This window comes from Rhincodon typus, chromosome 48, assembly GCF_021869965.1.
Source record: "Rhincodon typus isolate 14 chromosome 48, sRhiTyp1.1, whole genome shotgun sequence".
NCBI classification, from domain to species: domain Eukaryota; kingdom Metazoa; phylum Chordata; class Chondrichthyes; order Orectolobiformes; family Rhincodontidae; genus Rhincodon; species Rhincodon typus.
Window position 1 is genome coordinate 1,538,768 of NC_063379.1, and position 24,644 is coordinate 1,563,411.

The 24,644-nt window shown below is 44.0% G+C and overlaps 1 protein-coding gene across 1 annotated transcript; it reads left to right on the forward strand.

Moving 5' to 3' along the window:
- The first annotated feature begins 15,891 nt into the window (after window positions 1-15,891).
- LOC125488045 lies at window positions 15,892-24,295 on the forward strand. Its single transcript, XM_048620814.1, has 2 exons — window positions 15,892-16,004; window positions 23,468-24,295. Exon 2 carries the CDS (start codon window positions 23,505-23,507, stop codon window positions 24,138-24,140), a length of 636 nt encoding a protein of 211 aa, XP_048476771.1. The 5' UTR covers window positions 15,892-16,004; window positions 23,468-23,504; the 3' UTR covers window positions 24,141-24,295.
- Window positions 24,296-24,644: the final 349 nt, after the last annotated feature.

Below are 24,644 nucleotides of genomic sequence, written 5' to 3' on the forward strand. Positions count from 1 at the left end.
CACACTCACATACACACACGCACTCACACACACACACACACACACACACTCTCACACACTCTCTCTCACACACACACTCTCACACACACCAACTCACACACACCCACTCACACTCTCTCTCACACAAGACTCTCTCTCACACACTCTCTATCTCTCTCACACACACACTCACTCTCTCTCTCTCTCACTCACACACACTCACACACACACACACACACACACACACACACAGACGCGCACACACACTTACCCTAGTGAAAAAAGACACGCTCGCTCAAATCCTGGAATTCCTTCCCTAAGGGACACTGTGGGTCAACCCACAGAGCATGGATTGCAGCGGCTCAAGAAGGCAGCTCACCCCCACCTCCGCAAGGGGGCAATTAGGGATAGGGCAATAAATACTGGGCCCGACAGTGACACCCACATCCCGCAAAATGAATAAAAAAATGACAACGCCCAGAGTTCCATCTAACTGATAGTCCCTGCGTGTGTACAAGCTTTATTCATAGCAATTGCACCTATTTGTTGGGATATCTGTCTGAGACAGGCTGCAATCATAGCCACCAGTTTACCCAGATATATCAAGGTGAATGCACTTAGGGCCACGGCTAGATGTGAGAGGAGCCGAATTCACGGATGATAGGTTTGGGCATTTGATGGTCTGGTGTATTTGTTCAGATTTATTTAAGAGTGGTCAATGTCCCCTGTCTGTCCACAGCAAATGGGAGGGTGTCATTGTAACTCATCCAAAATACCCTCTTTAGTTAATTCTGGTATTTTTGATTTCAACCTAACTTTGTCACTCGGGATAATTGGAATCCCTGGCACCAAGCCGAGTGCCTCGCTGCAAGTGTCCTTGGAGTTGTCATTAAACCAGACCATGGTGAGCAGCAGCGACTGATGGTGAGAGATGTTGGTGTGGGTCTTCTCCTGGAACAAATGTTCACGCTGATTGTCACTAATCCAGGATGGGATTTTCCCTTGGCTAGACCGCCTGAGGTCCTCCCTCAGCTGTTCAATCATCCAGTCACCATAGATATTGCACAGGGTGCGGTTTTACAACTCACTGATTTGGCCCTGAATGGTCTGGTAATCAATTTGGCGCGACCCTCCAGTATGGTCACTAAGTGATTAGGTAGTCTGATTCTCCACTGGTTTTCCCATGGTCTCCTGTTAATTGTTTGTATTCAGTCCCCCGAGGGCTTATTTGACTTGTTGGGTCAAGATCTTCAGTTTATTGTCTGAATTAGCCAGGTCAAGGGTATTGAACGGTAACAATCCTGCCCCATATGCTGTGGCGAAATTTATAGACTTTCCTTTTCTTTCATCTCATAAATGCTGGCCTGGGATTTCCCTGAGATATCCCTGTCCCTCATCACAGTATTCCATGGATCAGGTGGGAGTATAATCGTTTTAATGGGGAAGGACACCACTCCGGTAATTGTGTCCCTGATACATCTTATATGATTGGCTGTGAATATCATTGAACAAGGTTATCCCTGTGGGTTTAATGACAAGTCCATTCCGAGCACATTGTGCGTGTGGGGCAAGCTGCGGGAGGAGTCTTCACACCTGTTCCAACACCGTTTTCAAATTTGTTCTCCCGCTGGGACTTCCCAGAGCATCAGTGCCTGAAATCTGACCCCTTGTCACGTCTACATGCCAGACACCCCACTACTCTGTAACCCGTTCTTGGAGAAACCCCAACAATATTCTGTGATCCACGAGCCCCTAGAACACAATGTTGAACTCCCATGGGGTTTCTTGGAGACCACGAGCTGATGGTTATAGGTGAATATCACGAATTCCGCAGGGTGGAACTAGAAGGTCCCATCAACACACATTGCGGTGTCTGGTGGGTCATTCTACAGGGATCATGAGCACATACTTCTTCCCTGTGGTTGTGCTACATATTTGCATACAGTCATTATAAAGCAATACGCAAGAAACGCTCTTTAAAGGTCGAATTGCTGTCTTTGAGTAGCCACTCCAGTGCACTTCCTAAAAAGAGAACATTTTCTTTAAATATCCTGGTCTAATATATGACACTGTGTTCAGCATGAAATTAGAAAATGCTCAAATTATTCAATTGTCTCCCATTCTTGATCCCATACCCCTCTCCCCACGCCCGTTGATAGAATAAATGTGCCCCGTGTGGAGGATGTGGTGTGGAGGGATTGGTCATTTCCCAGTACGTTAAAGTCGTTTGTGATTTCGAGATGGCACTGATGGAGTTTTAGTGGTCGGTGTTTTTTCTGGCAGATTCCAGATTTTGTTTTTTTATTTCATTATAAAGTGCTGAGCAGCAACGCTCCTTCATAGTTGGGGATTAAACTCGTTATTGTATTTGGTTTATTCATTGACAGAAATTTGAAAAACAACAAAGCCGAGCAATGCTGTAAACTTGATCTCCCCAAGGAGCTTCCATACAGTATAAGTCAACGTCTTTGGGAATGTATCAGCTCAGAGTTTCAAACAAGGAGCTTGTCAGTTGGCAGAAGGGACAGATCACTTTGCACAGAAAAAAAATGTATCGAACAATTCAACTCGTGGAGAAAGTGTTCGACACCATCCTTGCTATTATTGGCATTCCTGGTATGGCATCTTGATAATTGAACTTGTATTAATCTGTTGCTGATCTGCTCTCTAATGTTATCTTTCGAACAATAACGTCTCCAGCTCAGTGACTGGTCATCTTTATCCAGACGCCAGGACAGTGACAGCAATTCACTGAGCAGCATTCTCGGTACATTTCTCCAGTGACAGAAATTCCCAACTTCACTGCTGCTGCAGCATTTTCTGATCTCAGTGTTCTGTCACCTGTTCCGGTTTCATACAGTTTGAAGGTGTGAGGAGAGATCAGGCAAGTTAGTTCTGAAGAAGGGTCACCGGCCTCGAGCATTAACTTTGCTTTCTCTTCCACAGATGCTGCCAGTCCTGCTGAGCAGCTTCTGTTTTTGTTACACAAATAAGGCCTGTTTTCCCCAGAATTTAGAAGGTTAAGAGGCAAACTGAGCGAAATTTTACAAGGTATTAACGTTTAGAGACAGGAAAAGATGAGCTATTTCTATAGATTGGGGATTATAGAATGAAGGAGTTGGGTCTGAGAATGAGGTCCAGAACGCTCAAGAGAAATGCTAGGGGCTCTTCCACACACAAATGGGTCAGTGGTGTATTTGAAATCTGAGTTATTTTTTGTTAAGCAAAGAACTTGAGGGATATGTGCCTTGTTTTGATTTGTGAAGCTTCATCTTACTCAAATCCATTCTGGAAATTCTCTCCCCACGCATCTCTCATCAGGGAATTTAAATCTTGGCATATTGCCCTCCTCATGCTTGCACACCGAAACATTTGCAATATACATATGTGTAGATTTACAGTGTAAATACCAGAGCAGTCCTAACACTCTCATATTGTCACTATGGGAGTCCTGCATGCTCTTTTGTGCTGCACGTGCGTAAGACACATGGAGTAATCCTGTTTGAAATTTTTCCCAGGTTCTGGGATGACCTGTTTCCTGAGACTTTTGGAGGTAAGAAATAACTCATTGCCGCTGCTCTTGTAGGCATCCTCACCTTGAAGAAGTTCTGCTCCTCTTGCTGACAGGGTAACCAGTCAAATTTTTTCTTGTCATTAATTTCTCCTTTGTTTGTCCAGCTGTTCTTCTCTCTCTCTTTGGCTACATAGCCACATATAATTTATTCTCTACCCTTCTCCCCAAGCTATCTTCTGCATATATGCTGACATTTTCCTAGCTACCATCAGTTTTGAGGAAGGGTGACTCAACTCAAAACGTTAAATCTGATTTCTCTCCACAAATGCTGCCAAACCTGCTGAGCATTTGCAGCAAATCCTGTTTTTGTTTCTGATTTATAGCATTAATAGTTTTTCGGTTTTTACTCAGTCTTATGAATGTGTTGGGATCGATGTTTGTAATGAGGATCTGTGCCAGCCAGATTTGGAACTGAGAACTTGGAGAAACTATTGCATTCATTCTAATGATTCCCTTGCCACCAAATAAAATCACAGAATTCCTTCTATTCTCCCAGTAGGGGCTGTCAGTTCAGTCTCTTTCCAAACTCCACAATCTCTGAAGTGATTTAGCAGGAGCCAGTCTGAGATGGGTGTGAAAGTCTTAAAGTTCAAACTTAGTCAACCCCAACAACTTCTGCTCAGACAGCGCACCAGTGTTTGTGGTAAAATCTGATGGTTGTTCTATGGTATAGGCAGAGGAAATTTCTGCTCAGGAATTCACTGCATTTTCTCCCCATTTGTCTTCTACAGTTAATGTTCTGCCGATTGTCATCCTTTCCTGGGGAAAGTGCGGTGTTTCTCGATGCACTACTCGCTATCTCTTGGCCATGGCAGCTGCCGATATGATGGTCATTTTCACTGATATTATACTGATACGTTTTCCCTTTTATTATTACCCACGGTCTTTCCTGGACATCACTCCTGTGTGTAGTGTTAACGGGGTCCTGTGCCGTGCAGCCAGGGACTGCTCTGTCTGGTTCACTGTCACTTTCTCCTTTGACCGATTTGTGACCATATGTTGTCAGAAGCTGAAAACAAAATATTGCACTGAGAAAACTGCGACTCTGGTTCTAGCGACAACCTGCACCCTGTTCAGTTTGAGAAACGTCCCCTTCTATTTTCAATATGAGCCTGGAATGATAATCAACAATGTGCCATTCTACTGTTATACAAAGTCAAGCTACTTTACTGAGACTTGGTGGGTGATATTAGATTGTTTCGATACAGTTTTAACTCCTTTACTGCCATTCGCTTTCATCCTGTTACTCAACGCTTTGACAGTCAGACACATTTTAGTGACCAGTCGGGTCCGGAAGAGACTGAAGGGTGAGAGCAAAGGAGAGAATCGTGTAGACCTAGAGATGGAGAGCAGAAGGAAGTCTGTAATTTTGCTCTTCTCCATATCTGGGAGCTTCATCCTCCTATGGTTAATCATTGTTGTACATTTCTTTTATTACGTCCTTCAAGGACTCAATCCTGATGATTACTCACCCTTTCTGTACCACTTCACTATTGTTGGTTACATGCTGCAGAGGTTGAGTACTTGCACAAACACATTTATTTATGTAGTAACATTGTCAAAGTTCAGAGCTAAGATCAGTAACGCAGCACAATCTCTGGTTGCACAAATCCCTGGCGTTATGAATAAATCAAACCCTTCAATGAAACAAAAAGGAGTGTCCCACTTGTTTCTACACCATGGAATGATAGTTTTAATTCAGCCACGGCACACGTGTGTCACTATCTGGGCCCAGCATTTATTGTCCCATCCCTAGTTGTCCCTTGAGAAGGTGGGGTTGACCTGCCTTCTTGAAATGCTGCAGTCTGTGTACTGTGCGTTGAAGCACAATATCCCTTAAGGAGGGAATTGCAGGATTCTGACCCAGTGATGCTGACAGAACAGCGATATATTTCCAAGTCAGGATGGTGAGTGGCTCGGAAGGCAACTTGCAGGGGGTGGTGTTCCCATGTATCTGCTGCCCTTATCCTTCTGGATGGAAGTGGTTGTTGGTTTGGAAGGTGCTGCCTGAGGATCTTTGGTGAATTTCAGTAGTGCATCTCGTAGTTGGTACACACTGCTGCTACTGAGTATCAATGGGGGAGGGAGTGAGATGTTTGTGGACATGGTGCCAATCGAGTCGGGGCTGCTTTGTCCTGGATCGTGCCGAGCTTCTCGTGTGTTGTTGGAGCTTCAGTTGTTCAGTGGAGGAGCAGACCAAGCGCGAGTGGTCAGCTGGGTAATGACTATCTTTCACCTAATAAATTTGGGAAGTATATAACGGAGTAAACTTACTGGTGCAGAGAACACTTAAAGACAGACCACTGCAAAACTAAAAAAAAACTAATTTTATATAATTAACTAAGTAGAGATCGCAGGCCAGGTGATGTGTTGTAGCTGTATGATGTGGGAGCTAGCTGATCCCGTTGAGAACGGCAGTGACCACATCTGCAGCAAGTGTTGGCTGCTTGAGGAGCTCTGGCTCAAAACTGATGAGCTGGAATCCGAACTCCAAACACTGCGGCACATCCGGGAGGGGGAGAGATACCTGGATGCTGTGTTCCAGGAGGCAGTCACACCTGGTAGATTAACTAATGTTAATTCAATTAGCGGCCAGGGACAGCAGCGTGTGACTGCGAGTGAGGCAGGTAGAGGGACCCTGCAGACAGGAACACAGGAGCCGCAGCCCTTGACATTGTCCCACAGGTATGAGGCACTTGCTCCCTGCGTGGATGAGGAACAGGGCTGCAGGGAGGATGAGTCAACTACCGTGGCACCATGGTCCAGGAGGCCATTCAAGAGGGGCGAACTAAAGGACAGATTGTAGTTGTAGGGGATTCCATCATCAGGGGGATAGACAGTATCCTTTGTAAGCAGGATAGAGAATCCTGCATGGTGTGTTGCCTGCCTGGTACCAGGGTGCAAGACATCTCTGACCAGCTTGAGAGGAGACTAGAGAAGGAGGGGGAGGATCCAGTTGTTGTGGTCCACGTAGGTACCAACAACATAGGCAGGACTAGGAAAAAAGATTTGTTTCGTGATTATGAAAAGCTAGGAACAAAATTTAAAAAAAAGTCTTCAAGGGTCATACTCTCTGGATTGCTGCCCGACCCACGTGCAAATTGGCATAGGGAGGTGAGGATCAGGGAAGTAAACACGTGACTAAAAGAGTGGTGTGGGAAAGAGGGTTTCCTTTTCATGGGGCACTGGCATCAATTCTGGGACAGGAGGCATCTATACCGCTGGAATGGACTCCACCTGAACAGGGCCTGGTCCAGTGTTCTGCCGAAAAGGGTAAATAGGGTGGTCAAGGGGATTTTAAGCTAGTAAGTAGGGGGGAAGGGAGCAGTGAGCGTACAGGGAGTATAACAATAAATGGAAGGCAAAGCAGCAGGTTAGCAGGTGATGCCTATCACTTCAACTCCACCGAAAATTAGAAAAAAAGTTAAAAGGAAGGAGAACTCAAGAGCTGTTAGTAATGGAGTGGGGGTGATAGAACTCAAAAATAAGGTGCAAAAACTGGCATAAGGGCACTTTATCTGAATGCTCGGAGCATGTGAAACAAGGTGGGTGAGTTGACGGTGCAAATCATGGCAAATAGATATGATTTCATGGCCATTACAGAGACATGGTTGCAGGATGGTCATGACTGAGAGTTAAATATCCAGGGGTATCAAACTGTTCGGAAGGACAGACAGGAAGATAACGGAGGTGGTGTCACTCTGATTTTTAAGGATGATATCAGGGCGGCAGTGAGAGATGATTTTGGTTCTACTGAACAAAAGGTTGAATCCATTTGGGTGGAACTTAGGAATAGTGGGGAGAAGAAGTCATTGATAGGTGTGGTCTATAGGCCACCAAATAATGACATCGTGGTGGGGCGGGCAATAAACATTGAAATAGCTAATGCATGTAAAAATGGTACAGCAATTATCATGGGGGATTTTAATCTACATATCGATTGGTCAAACCAGGTCGGTCATGGCAGCCTTGAGGAGGGGCTCATAGAATGCAAACGCGATAATTTCCTTGAACAATATGTAATAGAACATACGAGGGAGCAAGCTTTCCTAGATCTAGTCCGGTGTAATGAGACAAGAATAATTAATGATCTCACAGTTAGGGATCCTCTCTGAAAGAGCGATCACAGTATGGTCGAACTTAAAATACAATTGGAGCATGAGAACGTGAGCCAGGAAGGAACTGATATTTTTGGGCATTGGCTAAACCCGAAATACGACGCGTGTAGTGTCTTCCAACCATCCTCCTCCTCCTCTAACCAAAAAAAAAGACCATGTGGAGTGTTGGTGAGGTAAGTTTTTTTTATTCTTCTGGAAATCTACAGTAGATGGAATGGAAGCTAGGGCAGTTGCATGCTCCTCTTGCAGGATGTGGGAGGTAAGGGTCACTGCTGGTGTCTCCTCTAACTTCACCTGCGAGAAGTGGACCCAACTCCAGCTCCTCACAAACCGTGTTAGGGAACTGGAGCTGGAGCTGTATGAACTCAGGATCATTCGGGAGGCCGAGGGGGTGATAGAGAGGAGTTATAGGGAGGTGGTCACATCCAAGGTACAGGAAAAAGGCAGCTGGGCAACTGTCAGGAAGAAGAAAGCGAATAGGCAGACAGTCCAGGGATCCCCTGTGGCCGTTCCCCTCAATAATAAGTATACCATTTTGGATACTGTTGCGGAGGATGGCCTACCAGGGGAAGGCCATAGCAGACAGGTCTTTAGCACTGAGCCTGGCCCTGTGGCACAGAAGGGAAGGGTCGAGTATAGAAGACAATTGTAGTGGGGGATTCAATAGTAAGAGGCACAGACAGGTGGTTCTGTGGACGAACGAGATGAACGGAAGGTATGTCACCTCCCGGGTGCCAGGATCCATGATGTCTTGGATCGTGTCTTCAAGATCCTTAAGGGTGAGCAACCAGCAGTCATAGTACACATCAGTACCAATGACATAGGTAGAAAAAGGACAGAGAATGTGAAAAACGAGTACAGGGAGTTAGGTTGGAAGCTGAAGTCCAGGACAAACATGGTAGTTATCTCTGGATTTGTACCAGTGCCATGTGATAACGAGGTAAGAATTAGGGAGAGAGTGCAGCTAAACACATGGCTACAGGGCTGGTGTAGGAGGGAGGTCTTCCATTATGTGGATAATTGGAGCACATTCTGGGGAAGGTGGGACCTGTACAGTAAGGACACGTTGCACCTGAACCGGAAGGGCACAAATATCCTGGGCGGGAGGTTTGCTCGAGCTGTACGGGATGGTTTAAACTAAGTTGGCAGGGGGGCGGACAACCGGATTCGTAATTCAGAGGATGAGGTATTCAGCCTTCCAACAGACACAACAGGTTGTTAATAAAGAAATGCGGTCCATGGAGCTTAATTGTGGATGCAGAAATGGTTTGAGGTGTGTATCCTTCACTGCTAGATGTATCAGAAATAAGGCGGATGAACTTAGAGCATGGGTCAGTACTTGGAACTACGATGTTGTGGCCATTACAGAAACTTGGGTAACTCAGGGACAGGAATGGTTGTTGGAAGTTCCGGGATATAGATGCTTTGAAAGAAATAGGGAGGGTGGTAAAAGAGGCGGTGGAGTGGCATTGCTAGTCAGGGCTAGTATAGCAACTACTGAAAGGCAGTTCGAGAATGATATGTCTACAGTCAGTTTGGGTTGAGGTCAGGAACAAGAAAGGAGCAGTCACTTTGCTGGGGTTTTTTTTTTACAGACCCCCTAATAGTTGCAGAGAAGTGGAGGAGCGGATTGGGAGGCAGATATTGGAAAGGTGCAGAAGTCACAGGGTTGTAGTCATGAGTGACTTCAAATTTCCAAATATTGATTGGAAACATTTTATTTGCAACAGTTTAGATGGAGCGGATTTTGTCCAGTGTGTTCAGGAGGATTCCTGACACAGTACGTAGATAGACCAACACGAGGAAAGGCCACTTTGGATTTGGTGCTTGGCAATGAACCGGGCCAAGTGTTAGACCTGTTGATAGGAGAGCATTTTGGCGGTAGCGATCATAACTCTGTTACTTTTACAATAGTCATGGAAAAGGATAGGTACATACAGCAGAGTAAGGTTTATAATTGGGGGAAGGGTAATTATAATTCTGTTAGGCAAGAACTGGGTAACATAAATTGGGAACAGATGCTGTTAGGGAAGAGCACTATAGAAATGTGAAGATTGTTTAAGGAATGCATACTGCATGTGCTCGATATGTTTGTCCCTAGCAGGCATCGAAGATGCTGTCGAGTGAGGGAGCCTTGGTTCTCAAGAGAGGTCAAAAAACTGGTTAAGAGGAAGAAGGATGCTTATGTAAGGTTTAAGAAACAAGGAACGGAAAAGGCTCTAGAAGGATACAAGTTATCCAGGAGGGAGCTGAAGAAAGGGCTTCAGAGAGCTAGAAGGGGGCATGAGCAAACCTTGGCAGATAGGATCAAGGAAAACCCCAAGACATTTTACACGTACGTGAGGAACTACAGAATGACCAGAGAAAGGGTAGGGCTGATGAAGGATTGTAAAGCGAATTTGTGCACGGAGCCTAAAGAGACAGGAAAGGTCCTTAACGAATACTTTTCTTCGGTATTCACAACTGAGAGGGACCTGTCTGTAGGGGAGGACAATGTGAAACAGGTTGGTAGGCTAGAGGAGGTGGATGTTAGTAAGGAAGTTGTGCTAGGAATTTTGAGGAAGTTGGAGATAGATAAGTCCCCCAGGTCTGATGGGATTTATCCGAGGATTCTATGGGAAGCAAGGGAAGAGATTGCAGGGCCTCTGGCGATGATCTTTTCATCCTCACTGTCCACGGGTATAGTGCCAGAAGATTGGAGAGAGGCAAATGTCATTCCCTTGTTCAAAAAAGGGAACAGGGATAACCCTGGAAATTACAGGCCAGTTAGTCTTACGTCAGCGGTGGGCAAATTAATGGAAAGGTCTCTGACAGATAGGATTTATGATCACTTGGAAAGGCACAGTTTGATTCGTGATAGCCAGCATGGATTTGTGAGGGGTAGATCATGCCTCACAAACTTCTTGAATTCTTTGAAGAGGTGACCCAACACGTGGATGAAGGTAGAGCAGTGGATGTGGTATACATGGATTTAAGTAAGTCGTTTGATAAGGTTCCCATTGGTAGGCTCATGCAGAAGGTAAGGAGGCATGGGATAGGGGGAAATGTGGCAGATTGGATTCAGAATTGGCTGCCCCTTAGAAGGCAAAGGGTGGTAGTGGACGGAAAATATTCAACATGGTGCTCAGTTACGAGTGGTGTACCACAAGGATCTGTTCTGGGTCCTCTCCTATTTGTGATTTTTGTAAATGATTTGGATAAAGGAGTGGAAGGGTGGATTAGTAAGTTCACAGACGATACGAAGGTGGGTCGAGTTGTGGACAGTGCAGAGGGCTGTTCTAGGTTACAAAAGGACATTGATAGGTTGCAGAGCTGGGCTGAGAAGAGGCAGATGGAGTTTAACCCTGAAAAGTGTGAGGTGATTCATTTTGGAAGGACAAACTTGAAAGCAGAATACAGGGTTAACGGAAAGATTCTTGGCAGTGTGGAGGAACAGAGGGATCTTGTGGTTCATGTTCACAGTTCCCTGAAAGCTGCCACCCAGGTGGATAGAGTTGTTAAGAAGGTGTATGGTGTGTTAGCTTTCATTAATAGAGGAATTGAGTCCAAGAGCCGTGAAATCATGCTCCGGTTTGGCCACATTTGGGTATTGTGTCCAGTTCTGGTCGCCTCATTACAGGAAAGATGTGGAAGCATTGGAAAAGGTGCAGCGGAGATTTACCAGGTTGTTGCCTGGAATGGAGGGAAGGTCTTACTAGGAAAGGTTGAGAGAGCGAGGGCTTTTCTCTTTAGAACAACGAAGGATGAGAGGTGACTTGATAGAGGTGTACAAAATGATCAGAGGTATTGATAGAGTACACAGCCAGAGACTTTTTCCTCCGGGGGAGGTAGCTTTTACGAGGGGACATGGTTTTAAAGTGAGTGGAGGTAGATATAGGGGAGATGTCAGAGGTAGGTTCTTTACTCAGAGAGTGGTCGGGACGTGGAATGCATTGCTGGAGAGGGTAGTGGAGTCGGCCTCATTAGGGGCATTTAAGCGGCTATTAGATAGGCATATGGATGATAGTAATATGTAGTGGTGGAGGTTAGATAGACCTTAGGATTAGGGTAAAAGTTTGGCACAGCATCGTAGGCCAAAGGGCCTGTACTGTGCTGTACAGTTCCATGTTCTATGTTCTATGTTCTAAGGTTAAATCCAGTACCAATGTCCTATGCTTAAACAAAGGAGACTGTGATGGGATGATGGAAGAGTCAGCTAAGTTAGAATGGGAGCAAAAACTTTATGGTGTGTCAATTGAGGAACAGTGGAGGACTTTCAAAGCGATTTTTCACAGTGCTCAGCAGAAGTATATGCCAGTGATAAGGAAGAACTGTAGGAAATAAGACAGTCAGCCATGGATGTCTAAGGAAATAAGGGAAAGTATCAGATTGAAAAAAAAACACATACAAAAAAGCAAAGAATAGTGGGAAACTAGTAGACTGGGAAATCTTTAAAGGCCAACAGAACGCCACAAAAAAAGTTATGAAGAAAAGTAAGATAGATTATGAGAGTAAACTAGCTCAGAATATAAAAACAGGCAGCAAAAGTTTCTATAAATATGTAAATCGTAAAAGAGTGGCGAAGGTAAACATTGGTCCTTTAGAGGATGAGAAGGCCAATTTAGTAACTGGGAATGAGGAAATAGCCGAGGCATTAAACAATTATTTTGAGTTGGTCTTCACAGTGGAAGACACAAATAACATGCTGAAAACTGATGGCAATAAGTTTTAGCAGGTGAGGACCATAAACTATTATTATCACTAAGGAGGCAGTGCTGGGCAAGCTAATGGGGCTAAAGGTAGACAAGTCTCCTGGCCCTGATGAAATGTATCCCAGGGTACTAAAAGAGGTGATGGGGGAAATAACAAATGCACTGGTAATTATTTACCAAAATTCACTGGACTCTGGTGTGGTTCCCGCAGATTGGAAAACAGCCAAAGTGATGCTACTGTTTAAAAAAGGAAGTAGACAAAAAGCAGGTAACTATAGGCCAGTTAGCTTAACTTCGGTAGTGGGGAAAATGCTTGAATCTATCATTAAGGAAGAAATAGCAAGGCATCTGGATATAAATTGTCCCATTGGGAACACCCAGCATGGGCTCATGAAGGGTAGGTCATGTTTAACTAATTTGGTGGAATTCTTTGAGGACGTTACTTGCATGGTGGATAATGGGGAACCTGTGGATGTGGTGTATCTGGATTTCCAGAAGGCATTTGACAAGATGCCACACCAAAAATAAAGTTGCACGGTATTACAGGTAATGTATTGGCATGGATAGAGGATCGGTTGACTAGTAGAAAACAAAGAGTAGGGGCAAATGGGTGTTTTTCTGGTTGGCGGTCAGTGGCTAGTGGTGTGCCTCAGGGATCAGTGTTGGGACCGCAATTATTTACAACTTACATAGATGATTTGGAGTTGGGGACTAAGTGTGGTGTGTCAAAATTTGCAGATGACACGAAGATGAGTGATAGAGCAAAGTGTGCAGAAGACACTGAAAGTCTGCAGAGCAGTGTAGATAGTCTAAGTAAGTGGGCAAAGGTCTGGCAGATGGAGTACAATGTTGATAAGTGTGAGGTCATCCATTTTGGTAGGAATAACAGCAAAATGGACTATGTTTTAAATGGTAAAAGATTGCAGAACGCTGCTGTGCAGAGGGACTTGGGTGTCCTTGTGCATGAATCGCTGAAGGTGGGATTGCAGGTGCAGCAGGTAATTAAAAAGGTAAATGGAATTTTGTCTGTCATTGCTCGAGGGATGGTGTTTAAAAACAGGGAGGCTATGCTGCAGCTGTATAGGGTCCTGGTGAGGCCACACCTGGAGCACTGTGTGCACCGGGAGGGTCTGATAATTGTTCAGAGTCCCATTGTAGATTGGCTGAAAGACCTTTAAATGGTGGTCTTTCACCACCGCCCATTAGAAGAACCTAACCCGAGCTTTAGTGTGTCCCTCAGCACATAGTCCTGGACATTGGAATGTGCTAGACTGTAACACTCGGTCAGGATCAGGGCCTTGCTCTGGAAAACCAGAAACTTTCGAACAAAACAAAGAATATCTTCTACTGAGTTGATGGACCTCCAGGCACAGTTGAAGTTTGTCCCGGTGCTTGTCCCGGGGAACACACTGTCTGGCACAGAGTCCTGCATCACAGAGCTGCTCGGAATGAACCTTGACATCAACCACGGCATCTTCCTCCAAACCTTCTTTGCAAAGGTCCATTCCAGAAGGAGATGTGTGGCAGTCTGCACCACCCACTGAACCCCCAACGCAGCTTCTTTGAGGGTAGTGTGCAGTTGCGCCAAGAGAGTGGGCATACATGAAGGGTCTCACGGGCAGTGCCCTTTCTCACCACCAGCCAAGCGATGGTTTGGAGCTTGTTGGAAAGTTCTGGGGATGGGGCATTCTGCCAGATCACTTTGACAATCCGCTCAGGGAACCACGCAACAGGATCCAGCCTCTCCTTTTCCCTGCAGGGTCTCGAGGACACTGCGTGCTGACCACTTCCTGATGGACTTGTGCTCAAAAGTGTTTTTCTTTGCAAATTTCTCCACGAGGGACAGACGTACAGATAGGTCGAACTATTTGGAGCGTTCCATGGCAACAAGGCCATTTCCAGGATTCATAACATCCTATTGATTGTTTCTTTTAATTTCAGAATCATAGTTTACACATCAAAAATATCTTCACGTGCATACATAGTCACAAAAGAAATTCGGTTCGGTACAGTAGCATACAAAGAAAGAAACAAACCAAATACTTTGATTGCGATACCTTGGTCCGGGACTCCCCCAGAATCAGGAACATCCTCCCTGCTTTTATCATGTTTGGCCCTGTAAGATATTAACATGATCTTGGATAAATGGCTGAAATCTCTTTTGGATGGATGCAAAGGGCTGAAAATTAAACACATAAAAAAACCCAGAACCGCATTAGCTCCAATTGGAACCGCAGGCTAATGGGTATGTAACTTGTTTAATTCTCACTTTAATTATTCAATTTAGATCCGTGACTCTCTAATCCGTGGGAACTGGAAGAGAGATTGAGCAGATTAGGCCTATACTCGATGGAGTTTAGTACCATGGGAGGAAATCTAATTGAGGTGTATAAGATGTTGAAGGGGATTGATGAAATTGATGTAGAGAGGATGGGTCATTTGCTCCCCGCGAATGTGGTGGATGTTGGGACATTGAGTACATTTAAGAAGGAAATAGTCCTGATCCTCGCTCTTATTTTCTTGTGTTCTTATGTTCTACAGCCTACAGAATCTTGAAAAATGATCATCAATACATACATTAAATCTAGGACCACTTCCTTAAGTACTCTAGGATATAGATTATTGGGCCCCAGGGATTTATCTGAGTTTAATCTCATCAGTTTGCCCAACGCTATTTTCTTACTCGTACTGACGTCCTTCACTTTCAGTTTGGAGCAGAGCAGGTCGAGGGGGAACCGTGGTGAGAGTATGAGAAGCATGGCAATGTGGACAGAAAGCAGCTGTTGCCTTCGGTGAAGGGTTAATAAAAAGGGGGTATGATTTTAAAGTGAAAGGTGGGAGGTTTAGAGAGGATTTAACGGAAATCTTTCTATCAAGAGGACTGTGGGGATCTGGAATGCATTGCCTGGGAAGGGAATTGAGGCAGAAACCTCACAAGACATAAAAAAATGTGAGCAAGTACTCAAAATGCCATACTATTCAAGGCTAGGTGTCAAATCCTGGAAAGTGGGACGAGTGTAGACATTGGGTAATTTGTTTTTCTTGCATAGACTCGATGGGCTGATGGGCTTCTTCCACACTGCATTTTACTATAATTTCTTTCTCTCATGGGATTCCCCGTCCCCCAGTCTTATTTGTGTCCTCTTTTGTGAAGACAGAACGAAAATACGCATATAATTGATTTGCCGTCACTATTTCCCATTATAACTTACCCTGTTTTTATAATTGAAAGGGACTTACATTTGTCTTCATTCATCTTTGTTCGCTTCACACACCTTTGGAAGATTTTACAATCGTTTTTTATGTTCTCTGCAAGCTTAGCTCATACTCTGTTTCCCCACGACTTAATCAATCCCCTTGCTCTCCCTTGTTGAAATTTAAACTTCTCCCAATCCTCAGGTCTGCTTTTTTTTTGGCCAATGCGTGTGCATGTTTCTTGGCTCCAGAAGAAAGAATTGTTACAACCTTAAAGCCCCTAGAGGCTTCCTGCAGGTATAAATCCCAGGATCCCACAGTGTCGTGTCTCAATTTTAATTGATTCGGATTCGACACCACAGACCAATTCACAGAGGAAAATACTTTATGTATTCCACAGTATTCCTAAAACAGAGTACGCTATCGTTGCCATCATTGGTGTTCCTGGTAAGTGACAGCAACTGGTTAAGTTTTGCAAATCGGTTGGGGAACTGATTACTTCCTTTACCAAAACAAAATGCAGGAAAATCTCTGCAGCAAAGACAGAAATCAAAGTTATCGTTTCCCGTGATTTCTCTACACAGATGCTGCCAGACCTGCTGAGTATTTCAAACAATTTCTGTTTTAGTTGCTGATTTCTAGTATTCACAGTTCTTTTCGGTTTTTATTCGGTTACTGCTTTTGCTGTGGGGTTGATAGTCGGTGACATACTGATCTATTATTCTGTTATCTTGTTCAGTGATAGCCAGCACGGTCTCACCAAACAACAGGGTTGTTTAGAGATAGCTAGAACTGCAGATGCTGGAGTCAGTGATAATACAGTGTGGAGCTGGAGGAAAACAGGATCATAGGCCAGGCAGCATCAGAGGAACGGGAAATTTGACGTTTCGGGTCAAGACCCTTCTGCAGAACAGGGTTGCTCTTTCACTAGAGAGAGAGAGAGAGGACTGGCAGTGGTTTAACTTAAGGGTCACCAAATCTCAGGTAAGGGGACAGGTTGAGGAGGAGAGTATTTCTTGGTAACTTCAGCCGTTGTAGGGAATTGAATCCACACTTGTTGTGTTCCTCTGCGTCATAAACCAGCCTCTGGGCCGACAGAGATAACCTGAACTCCTTGCGTAGCCTTGCCAGAGAAGTTTATCAGACATCCTAAATAAGTAATAAAAAGAAATATTGTGGAGAAACTCAGCAGGTCTGGCAGCATCTGTGGAGAGGAAAAGCAGAGTTAACGCTTTGAGCCTAGCGACCCTTCTTCAGGATCCTTCCTTGAGTTCTGAACAAGGGACACTGGACTCGAAACGTTAACTCTCTTTTTTCTCTCTGCACCGATACCCTCAGACCTGCTGAGTTTCTCTTACGGTTTCTGTTTTTGTTTCAGATTTCCAGCATCCGCATGTTGTTGCTTCATCCTGAATGTGGGGGAGCTGGTGTTGGACTGGAGTGGACAAGGTCAGAAGTCACATCACACCAGGTTATAGCCCGACAGGTTTATTTGAAATCACAAGCCTTCCGAGTGCTTCCCCTTTGTCCGGCGGAGGGGGCAGCGCTGGGAAAGTTTGCGATTTGAAATAAACCCGTTGGACTACAGTTATTGACAACAAAAAATCTGCAGATGCTGGAATCCAAGGTAGACAAACAGGAGGCTAGAAGAACACGGCAAGACAGACAGCATCTGAAGTGAAGGAGCAGTCAACGTTTCGGGTATTACCCTTCTTCAGGACTGGATATGCGGGTTGGGGGAGCTGCAGATAAAGGTAGGAGGGAGGGACGGAATTCCACCTCTTTATCTGCAGCTCCCCCGTACCCCCATATCGAGTCCAGAAGCAGGGTAATACCCAAAACGTTGACTGCTCATTTCCACCAGATGCTGCCAGGCCTGCTGTGTTCTTCCAGCCTCCTGTTTGTCTGTTGGGCTATAACCTGGTGTGGTGTGACTATTCACCTTATCCTGAGTGGATCACCCTTCACGATAACCTCATTATTTCGTTTGACTTTATTTCCTGAACACCAGCCGTTGAATCTCACACGCTTGGCAAATTCTCCCGTTCTTGGACCCAGGTGTACTTCATACTTTTGAATCCGATTTCATTCCAAAAAACTGCCCGGGGAAAGAAGGATCACAATGCACTGCAAAACTATACCGAGTGTCATTCGTTACATGGAGAGAATTCCATGTATTACACAGATCCTCTGTCACTACAATTTTGCAAAATTAATACACTAACTGGATCACTTGACCCTATGGCCAATCATTGCGGGATTTATTGTTCCAATATCATTGTATTCAGTGTGGGGGTGACTGATTAGGGTGATCACCCCATCCCAGCAATTGTGTAATGAAATGAAGGTATAATCATATATGGTGGCTCATTGGATTAACACGGCTGCCTCACAGCGCCAGTGATCCGAGTTCGATCCTCACCTCGGGTGACTGTCTGCGTGGAGTTTGCATGTTCTCTCACGCGTGGGTTTCCTCTGCGTGCTTCTGCTTCCCGGCTTCCTGCACAGTTCTCTATTTGTCTTGTGGCACCATGTTAAAACGCCTATCCCTGAGCCAAAGGACGCAGGCTTAAGTCCTACCTGCTCTGGAGATAGGTTGTAACGTCTCTGCAAAAGACGCTTCTGGAAGAATAATGAGGGGGAGGGAATAGTTTGATGGTTAGAGTATCAATCTAGAGACCCAGGTAATATTCTTGATGCCCCCATGTTTAAATGCCAACCCACCAAATTGTGGAATCCGAATCCTGTTTCAGCCCAAATAAGGAATTAACAGCCTGAAAATGCCCATTGTCAGGAAAAGCCCATTTACTTCAACAAAGCCAACAAAGAAACTGTGATGTTTACCGGGTCAGTTTTACAACGGACTTCCCACTTACAGCAATGAGGTTGGTTCTTAACTGTCCCGTTAGGAATAAGTAATAAATGCTGACCGACTTAATGACACTCAAATCCCACCAATTAATAAAAAAGTAACCTGCGAGATATGCAGCAGAAATTTATCATCCTGTTTTTGAGGCGGATTATTTAACTTTTTACAACTAAGTATAGTTTTGACGGAACGTTTGTTGTTTGGTTTGCTTTTCTGTCCATGTATTCAGCTATATGTACCCTCACATCAGTGAGATGTTCCTCTGTGCGTAGAAGCAAACATAACCGTTAAATATATTCCAGTTTTAACAACACAATTACGAGGGTTGTAATGCTACCAATCAAATAAACAGGGCACTGCTGTCAACAAAATAATATTTTAACGTGTGTGCTATGATAACACATGCCCAACCATGATTACTGATCAGGTGGCAGAGAATTACATAGAGCTGACAATATGAAGACTTGCATTCAGTACAAATGGGAAGTGATTGTATTTCTGCTTGTGTCAGTCACGTAGAGTATCAATTTCCTCCCTCGTCTACTGTCAAGCTTCCTCTTAAAAGTCATTCGCCTCAACAATTTCATCTGACGCTGGTTCCACACACTCACCATTCTCTGAATATCTCTCCTGATATTTTTCCTTAAACTCACCAGGTGAAGGTAAAGCCACCATAGTCACATGATAGTCACATAGCCACATGATTGTACTGCTTGCTTATCAGAGAACAACAGCTGATCTGTATTTGCCTCAGGCGAGGGGATAGGTTGAGTAGGAGACTCACTTTATGGTAGCCTCAGCCAACACAGGAATTGAAACTCTATTGTTGATGTCAATCTGTACTGCAAGCCAGCTAGTCTGGCAACTTATCTAACTTATCTATCTCTGTCAAACCACTGGCTCTGCTGCCTATCCCATACTCAGAATTCCCGGTTATCAACATCCCTCATAAAGAAATGTTTCTCTTTGTCGATTGGCCTCTCAAAATCCCGCACAATTCCAAAGACCACAATTAGATTACCCGCAGCCCTGTAGTATCAGGGTAAATAGATACTATTCATTAAATAAGTTGAGATATTTTATTTCCCTCTGTAGTGCTTCCATTTCCTTTTGTTTGTTATGAGAGAAACAAAATAACAAAGAAGTCTCTGTATATCTACTCCAAAATCAAACTGTTCATTCTCTTTCTGTAGCAGCGAAACCAAATTCCTTTTGATTGAATCCCTGTCGCCTTGTGTTACAACTTTTCAGCATTTGTAAATTTGTGTCCCTGGAATGCGGTGCCAATTATTTCCTATGTCGTCCTTTGCCTTTTCTCAGTTTAACTTAAATAGAGTTCTTGATGAATTCAATGAATTACGAATGTATAGCTCAGCATTCTCCCTATCTCTCCGTCTTAATTAGCCTCACTAATCGCACTTATTGGTTCATCCTGCCTTTCACATCCTGCAGTAGGTGATCGGTCAATACTTCTGAGGCATGGTTCAGGAAATGGTTTATGTTTCTTTCCATCTCAGTCCAAAATCTGATACATCCAAGCTGCCTTTAAACTTACAACATAGTCATAGAGTCATCGAGCTGTACAATACGAAAGCAGACCACTCGTCCATGCGACCAGTCATCCAAAATTAATCTAGTCCCATTTGGCCCATTTCCCTCTAAACCCTTCCTATTCATGTACCCACCCAGGCGCCTTTTAAATGTTGTAATTGTACCAGCCTCAAGCTCTTCCTCTGGCTGATCTTTCCATACACACACCATCCTCTGCGCGAAAAAAGTTGCCTCACACCTCAAACCTATGCCTTCCAGTGTTGGACTCCTCCGCCTGGGCATAAAACCTTGGCTACTCACCGCATCCATTCCCCAAAATACCCTCCCTAAGTACAGCCGTAATGTTATCCCAAACCAAAAACGCTCCTCTCCCGACTCTCTTGTCCCCCCTTTCTATCCTTCCTAGAGCACCTATACCCTGGAACATTAAGCTGTCAATCCTTCCCTTCCCCGAGCCACGTCCTGTAATTGTTATGATACCCAGTCCCATGTTCTCACCCATGCCCCGACTCTATCTTCCTTGCCCTGAAGTCTTGTCTCGTTCTCTGCTTTGTTCCTGCATGCTTTGACTATTTGATTGCACCACTTCTCAACTGTACCAGACTCAGAGTTAACTCTTTTCTCACTATCTCTTTGGGCCCCCGACCACCCCATAACACCCAATACTGAGCTTAAAGCCTCCCTGTGTAGCTTCAGCAAATCTGCCTGCCAGGATATCGAACCCTTCCAATTCAGTTGCAAAGCGGCTTTCTTATACAGGTCACTTTTACCCCAGAAAAGATTTCAGTAATCCAAAAATCCTTCTCCCCTGCTCCTCAGCCACATGTTCATCTGTTCTATCCTCATATTCCTGCTCTCATTATGCTTACATGCAATAGTCAACATCTCTTTCTCCTGTTGTGTCGGAATGTATGTGTTTGATGTCGTGCTCCGGAAAACTCCCACCGGTAACCTGAATGAACGGCATCACCTTTTCTTCCTGTTGCAACCTCTACATTGCAGGATTCTGAGGCTTATGCTTGGTATCTTTACCCCAGATCCCAATTTTAGGGCCAAAAGGTAGTGAAAGGAAAATAACTACGGCAGAGGCAATAGTTGAAGTGTTGTCGGCAGGTTATCGTGTGTCTGATTGGAAAACGCAGAGCTCGTATTGGAGGAAGCCGATTGAATGCTGTTGCAAATAGACAGAGTCGTTAGATCCCATTTGGAACACTGTGGGCATATCTGGGGACCAGACCTTAGGAAGGATAGATTGGCTTTGGAAGGGCTAAAATGTAGGTTTATAAAAAGTATACCTGGAATCCTGGTTCAGTTATGAGGAGAGATTATACTAATTAGGCCTGTTTCCAATCGAATTTAGAAGATTAAGGCATGACCTGATCAAAATATTCAAGAAATAAATGAGAAGAAAGGGTAGACAAAGGTAAACTTTTTCCACTAGTTGAGTAATTAGAACTTGGGGCAGAGTCCGAGAAATAGGACCAGGCCATCAGAAGGGATGTTCAGATGCACTTCTACATGTAATGGGTGGCAGAAGTTTGGAAATCTGTTCCACAAACGGGAAAGTTCCTAATTTTAAATCTGACATAGATATATATTTGTTAAACAAAAGTTTTATGGGAAATGGGGCAAAGTCAGATATATAGTGTTAGGCCATGGATTAGTCATGATCCCATTAAGGGGCTGAATAGTCCTGTTCCTATATTCCTATGCTCCACACTCTAGGCTACAAATGTCTATATAAGTGTCCCATGAGGATAGATCAACTATGGGCCCCTCCTCCAGGTTTCTCAGCTCTAAGAATTTCTACATCATTTTGACCCAGCTGCAGTAATTTTATTTATTTGATTTTTAATACTCCTGATACCAGTTTATCGTTAAATCAACACTGCCTTCCACTAAATAACATAATAAGTTCGTAATATATTTCCTGGAGTTCAGCTGAATGAAGGGGACCCCTCATAGGACACTGCAAAATTCTGATAGGGCTGTTTGGGGTAAATGCAGGAAGGATGTTCCCAGTGTCCAGCAAGTGGGGATTCAGGGGTCACCGTTTACGAATACAGGGTAAGCCATATAGGACTGAGGTGAGGAGAAATGTCTTCATTCAGAGCCTGTGGAATTCATTACTAGAGAAAGCAGATTTAAAAAATTGCATGATTTCAACAAGAATTTGGATTAGAGACCTTGGTGCTTAAGGGACCAAAAGGTATGGGAGGAAAAGCAGAAACAGAGGACTGAGTTGAATGATCATCCATGATCATGTTGAACGGCTGAGCAGGCTCGAGGGGTCAAACTGACTGCACCATCTCCTAAGTTTTTTGTACTTCTGTGTTTATTTGCCCTCCTGCACACCCCTAAGCCCATGTAACAGGTACTCATCTTTTAACTTCCACTGTTTCTTTAAATCTCTGCATCCTTGGAAGTTTTCCATTCTGGTCAAAACTTATCAAACTGAAGCTCCAACTTGGTCCGTCTGTCTACAGATATTGTCTGGTACATCACTGTTGCTCAATAATGTGGCCAGCGATATTAAACATGCTGACTTCTGTTTTTCTTTGTGCTGGGATTGGGGGGAAAATTCTGAAACACAATCTGTCCACGCTCTGTGGGCCAAAGGATTCTTGGAACTAGTCTTTTTGACATGAAAGGTGTTCCTTCAGGAAAAAAGTTTGGTGGACAGTTTTGATCAATCGTCTGACGGAAAAAGGTCACAGAACGAGGTTAAGCTGTTTCAGATGTAGCTAACTAAACAGGAACCCAGGAACGGGGCAAATCACCAATAGTCAGAGAGTGTACTTCATGGTTGTCAGAAAGTGACTGAGATTCTTCAGCAATCCTTCTTCTCATGTTGCACAAGAGGTTTTGTAATAAACCTGAATTTGTTCCTGAATCTACCTTTGTGTTCTTCTAGCTGCCAATTGTTGTGTGTGTACAGGAGCTCAATGTAAAAACTTGAATCCAGGTTATAACCTAATACCATTTACAGGTGTGAGTTTGGCTTAATCGATTGAATGGTTAGTTTGCAAAACAGTGTGGTGCCAACAGTATGGGTTCAACTCCCTTTACTGGCTGAGATTGCTATGAAGGACTTCTCAATCTCTCCACTAACCTGGGTCCTGGTGGCTCTCATGTTGGATCACCACCAATCATCTCTCTCTAATGAGAGAGTAGTTCTATGGTCTGATAAGACTCTGGTGACTTGAATGCCATTACTATAATAATTATTTTAAGTAGGGAAGCCGACTCATAATAATTATCTGTGTGACCCCTCCCATGGTGACATACTGCTATTCCCTCCGTTTCCTGATAGCATTCATAATTGGAACACACCATATTGAGAAGATTTGAAACTGTGGCTCATATTCCAAAATATCTGAGCACATTCAGTCTATTGTTATGGGTGATAAATTAAATAATTACTTCATTGGTTCAGGAACTGCAATTATTTTGTGACTAATTTCCTTTATTTTATCTCCTGCTTTTGCAGTCAATGTCATGCTGACTATAATCCTGTCTCTTGGAAAATGCGTCTTAGCAACTGCATCACGTGTTACCTAGTTGCTGTGGAAGTGGCGGATCTACTCATTATCCTCGAGATTATATTGAGACCAATTAATGTCGATTATTTCCCATGGTCTTTCTTGGACATAACCCCTGTATGTAGCATTCTCAGTGTCCTCAGTTCTGCAGCGACAGATTGTTCGGTCTGGTTCACTGTCATTTTCTGCTTTGATCGATTTGTGGTAATGTGCTGCCAGAAGATGAAAATTAAATATTGCACTGAGAAAACTGCAGCTTTGATTCTGGCAACGACATCCATTCTACTGTTACTGAAAAATATTCCTTTCTACTTTGTGTATCAACCTGAGGAATTAATCGGCAGTACGCCACGGTACTGTTCTCTAAAGCCTAGGTTTAAAACTGAGCCCAAATGGATGGCATTTTCTCAATTCGATACAATTTTAACCCCATTATCACCATTTGTATTAATCATATTTTTCAACACCCTGACAGCCAGACACATTTTATTGACAAGTCGAGTCCGAAAAGGACTGAGGAGAGTCAACAAGGGCAAGAATCCGAGTGACCCAGAAATGCAGAGCAGGAGGAAGTCTGTGATATTACTCTTCGCCATTTCTGGAAGCTTCATACTTTTGTGACTCGTATATGCCTTACATTCCTTTGGTGTTTCTTTTTATATTTTTGAACAAGTTGGCTACATGCTGCAGAACATCAATTGTTGCACAAACACATTTATTTACATGGCATTTATTTACATAGTCCAGGTTCAGAAAGCAGTTGCATAGCGCTGTGAAATATTCATTCACACCAATCATCCAGTTAATTAACAAGCAGAAAATATGCTTGGAGGCTCTTGTGGTGTCCCTACCTCTGAGATAGGAGGCCCAACATTATTCCAACCTGCTCCATAGGTATGTAGTGACATCTCTAAAGAAAATGTCGAAGCTAAGTAACCTCAGGTAAGACCAACAGTGAGTCTGAGTGATTCTAGTGCACGAGTGTTGTATTTACTATAAACCTACATCAAAGGATCACCATGAACATTGTTGTCCCGATGAGGCAAATGAGCTTGATACCCCAAATGTGAATGGTGGTGATGGGGAATGGACAGCAGGACCAGGAGTGGGACAGCAGAATGTTTG

Excerpts from the sequence above, each read along its gene's own strand:
- LOC125488045 (XM_048620814.1), top strand. The coding sequence starts at position 23,505 with ATGCGTCTTAGCAACTGCATCACGTGTTACCTAGTTGCTGTGGAAGTG.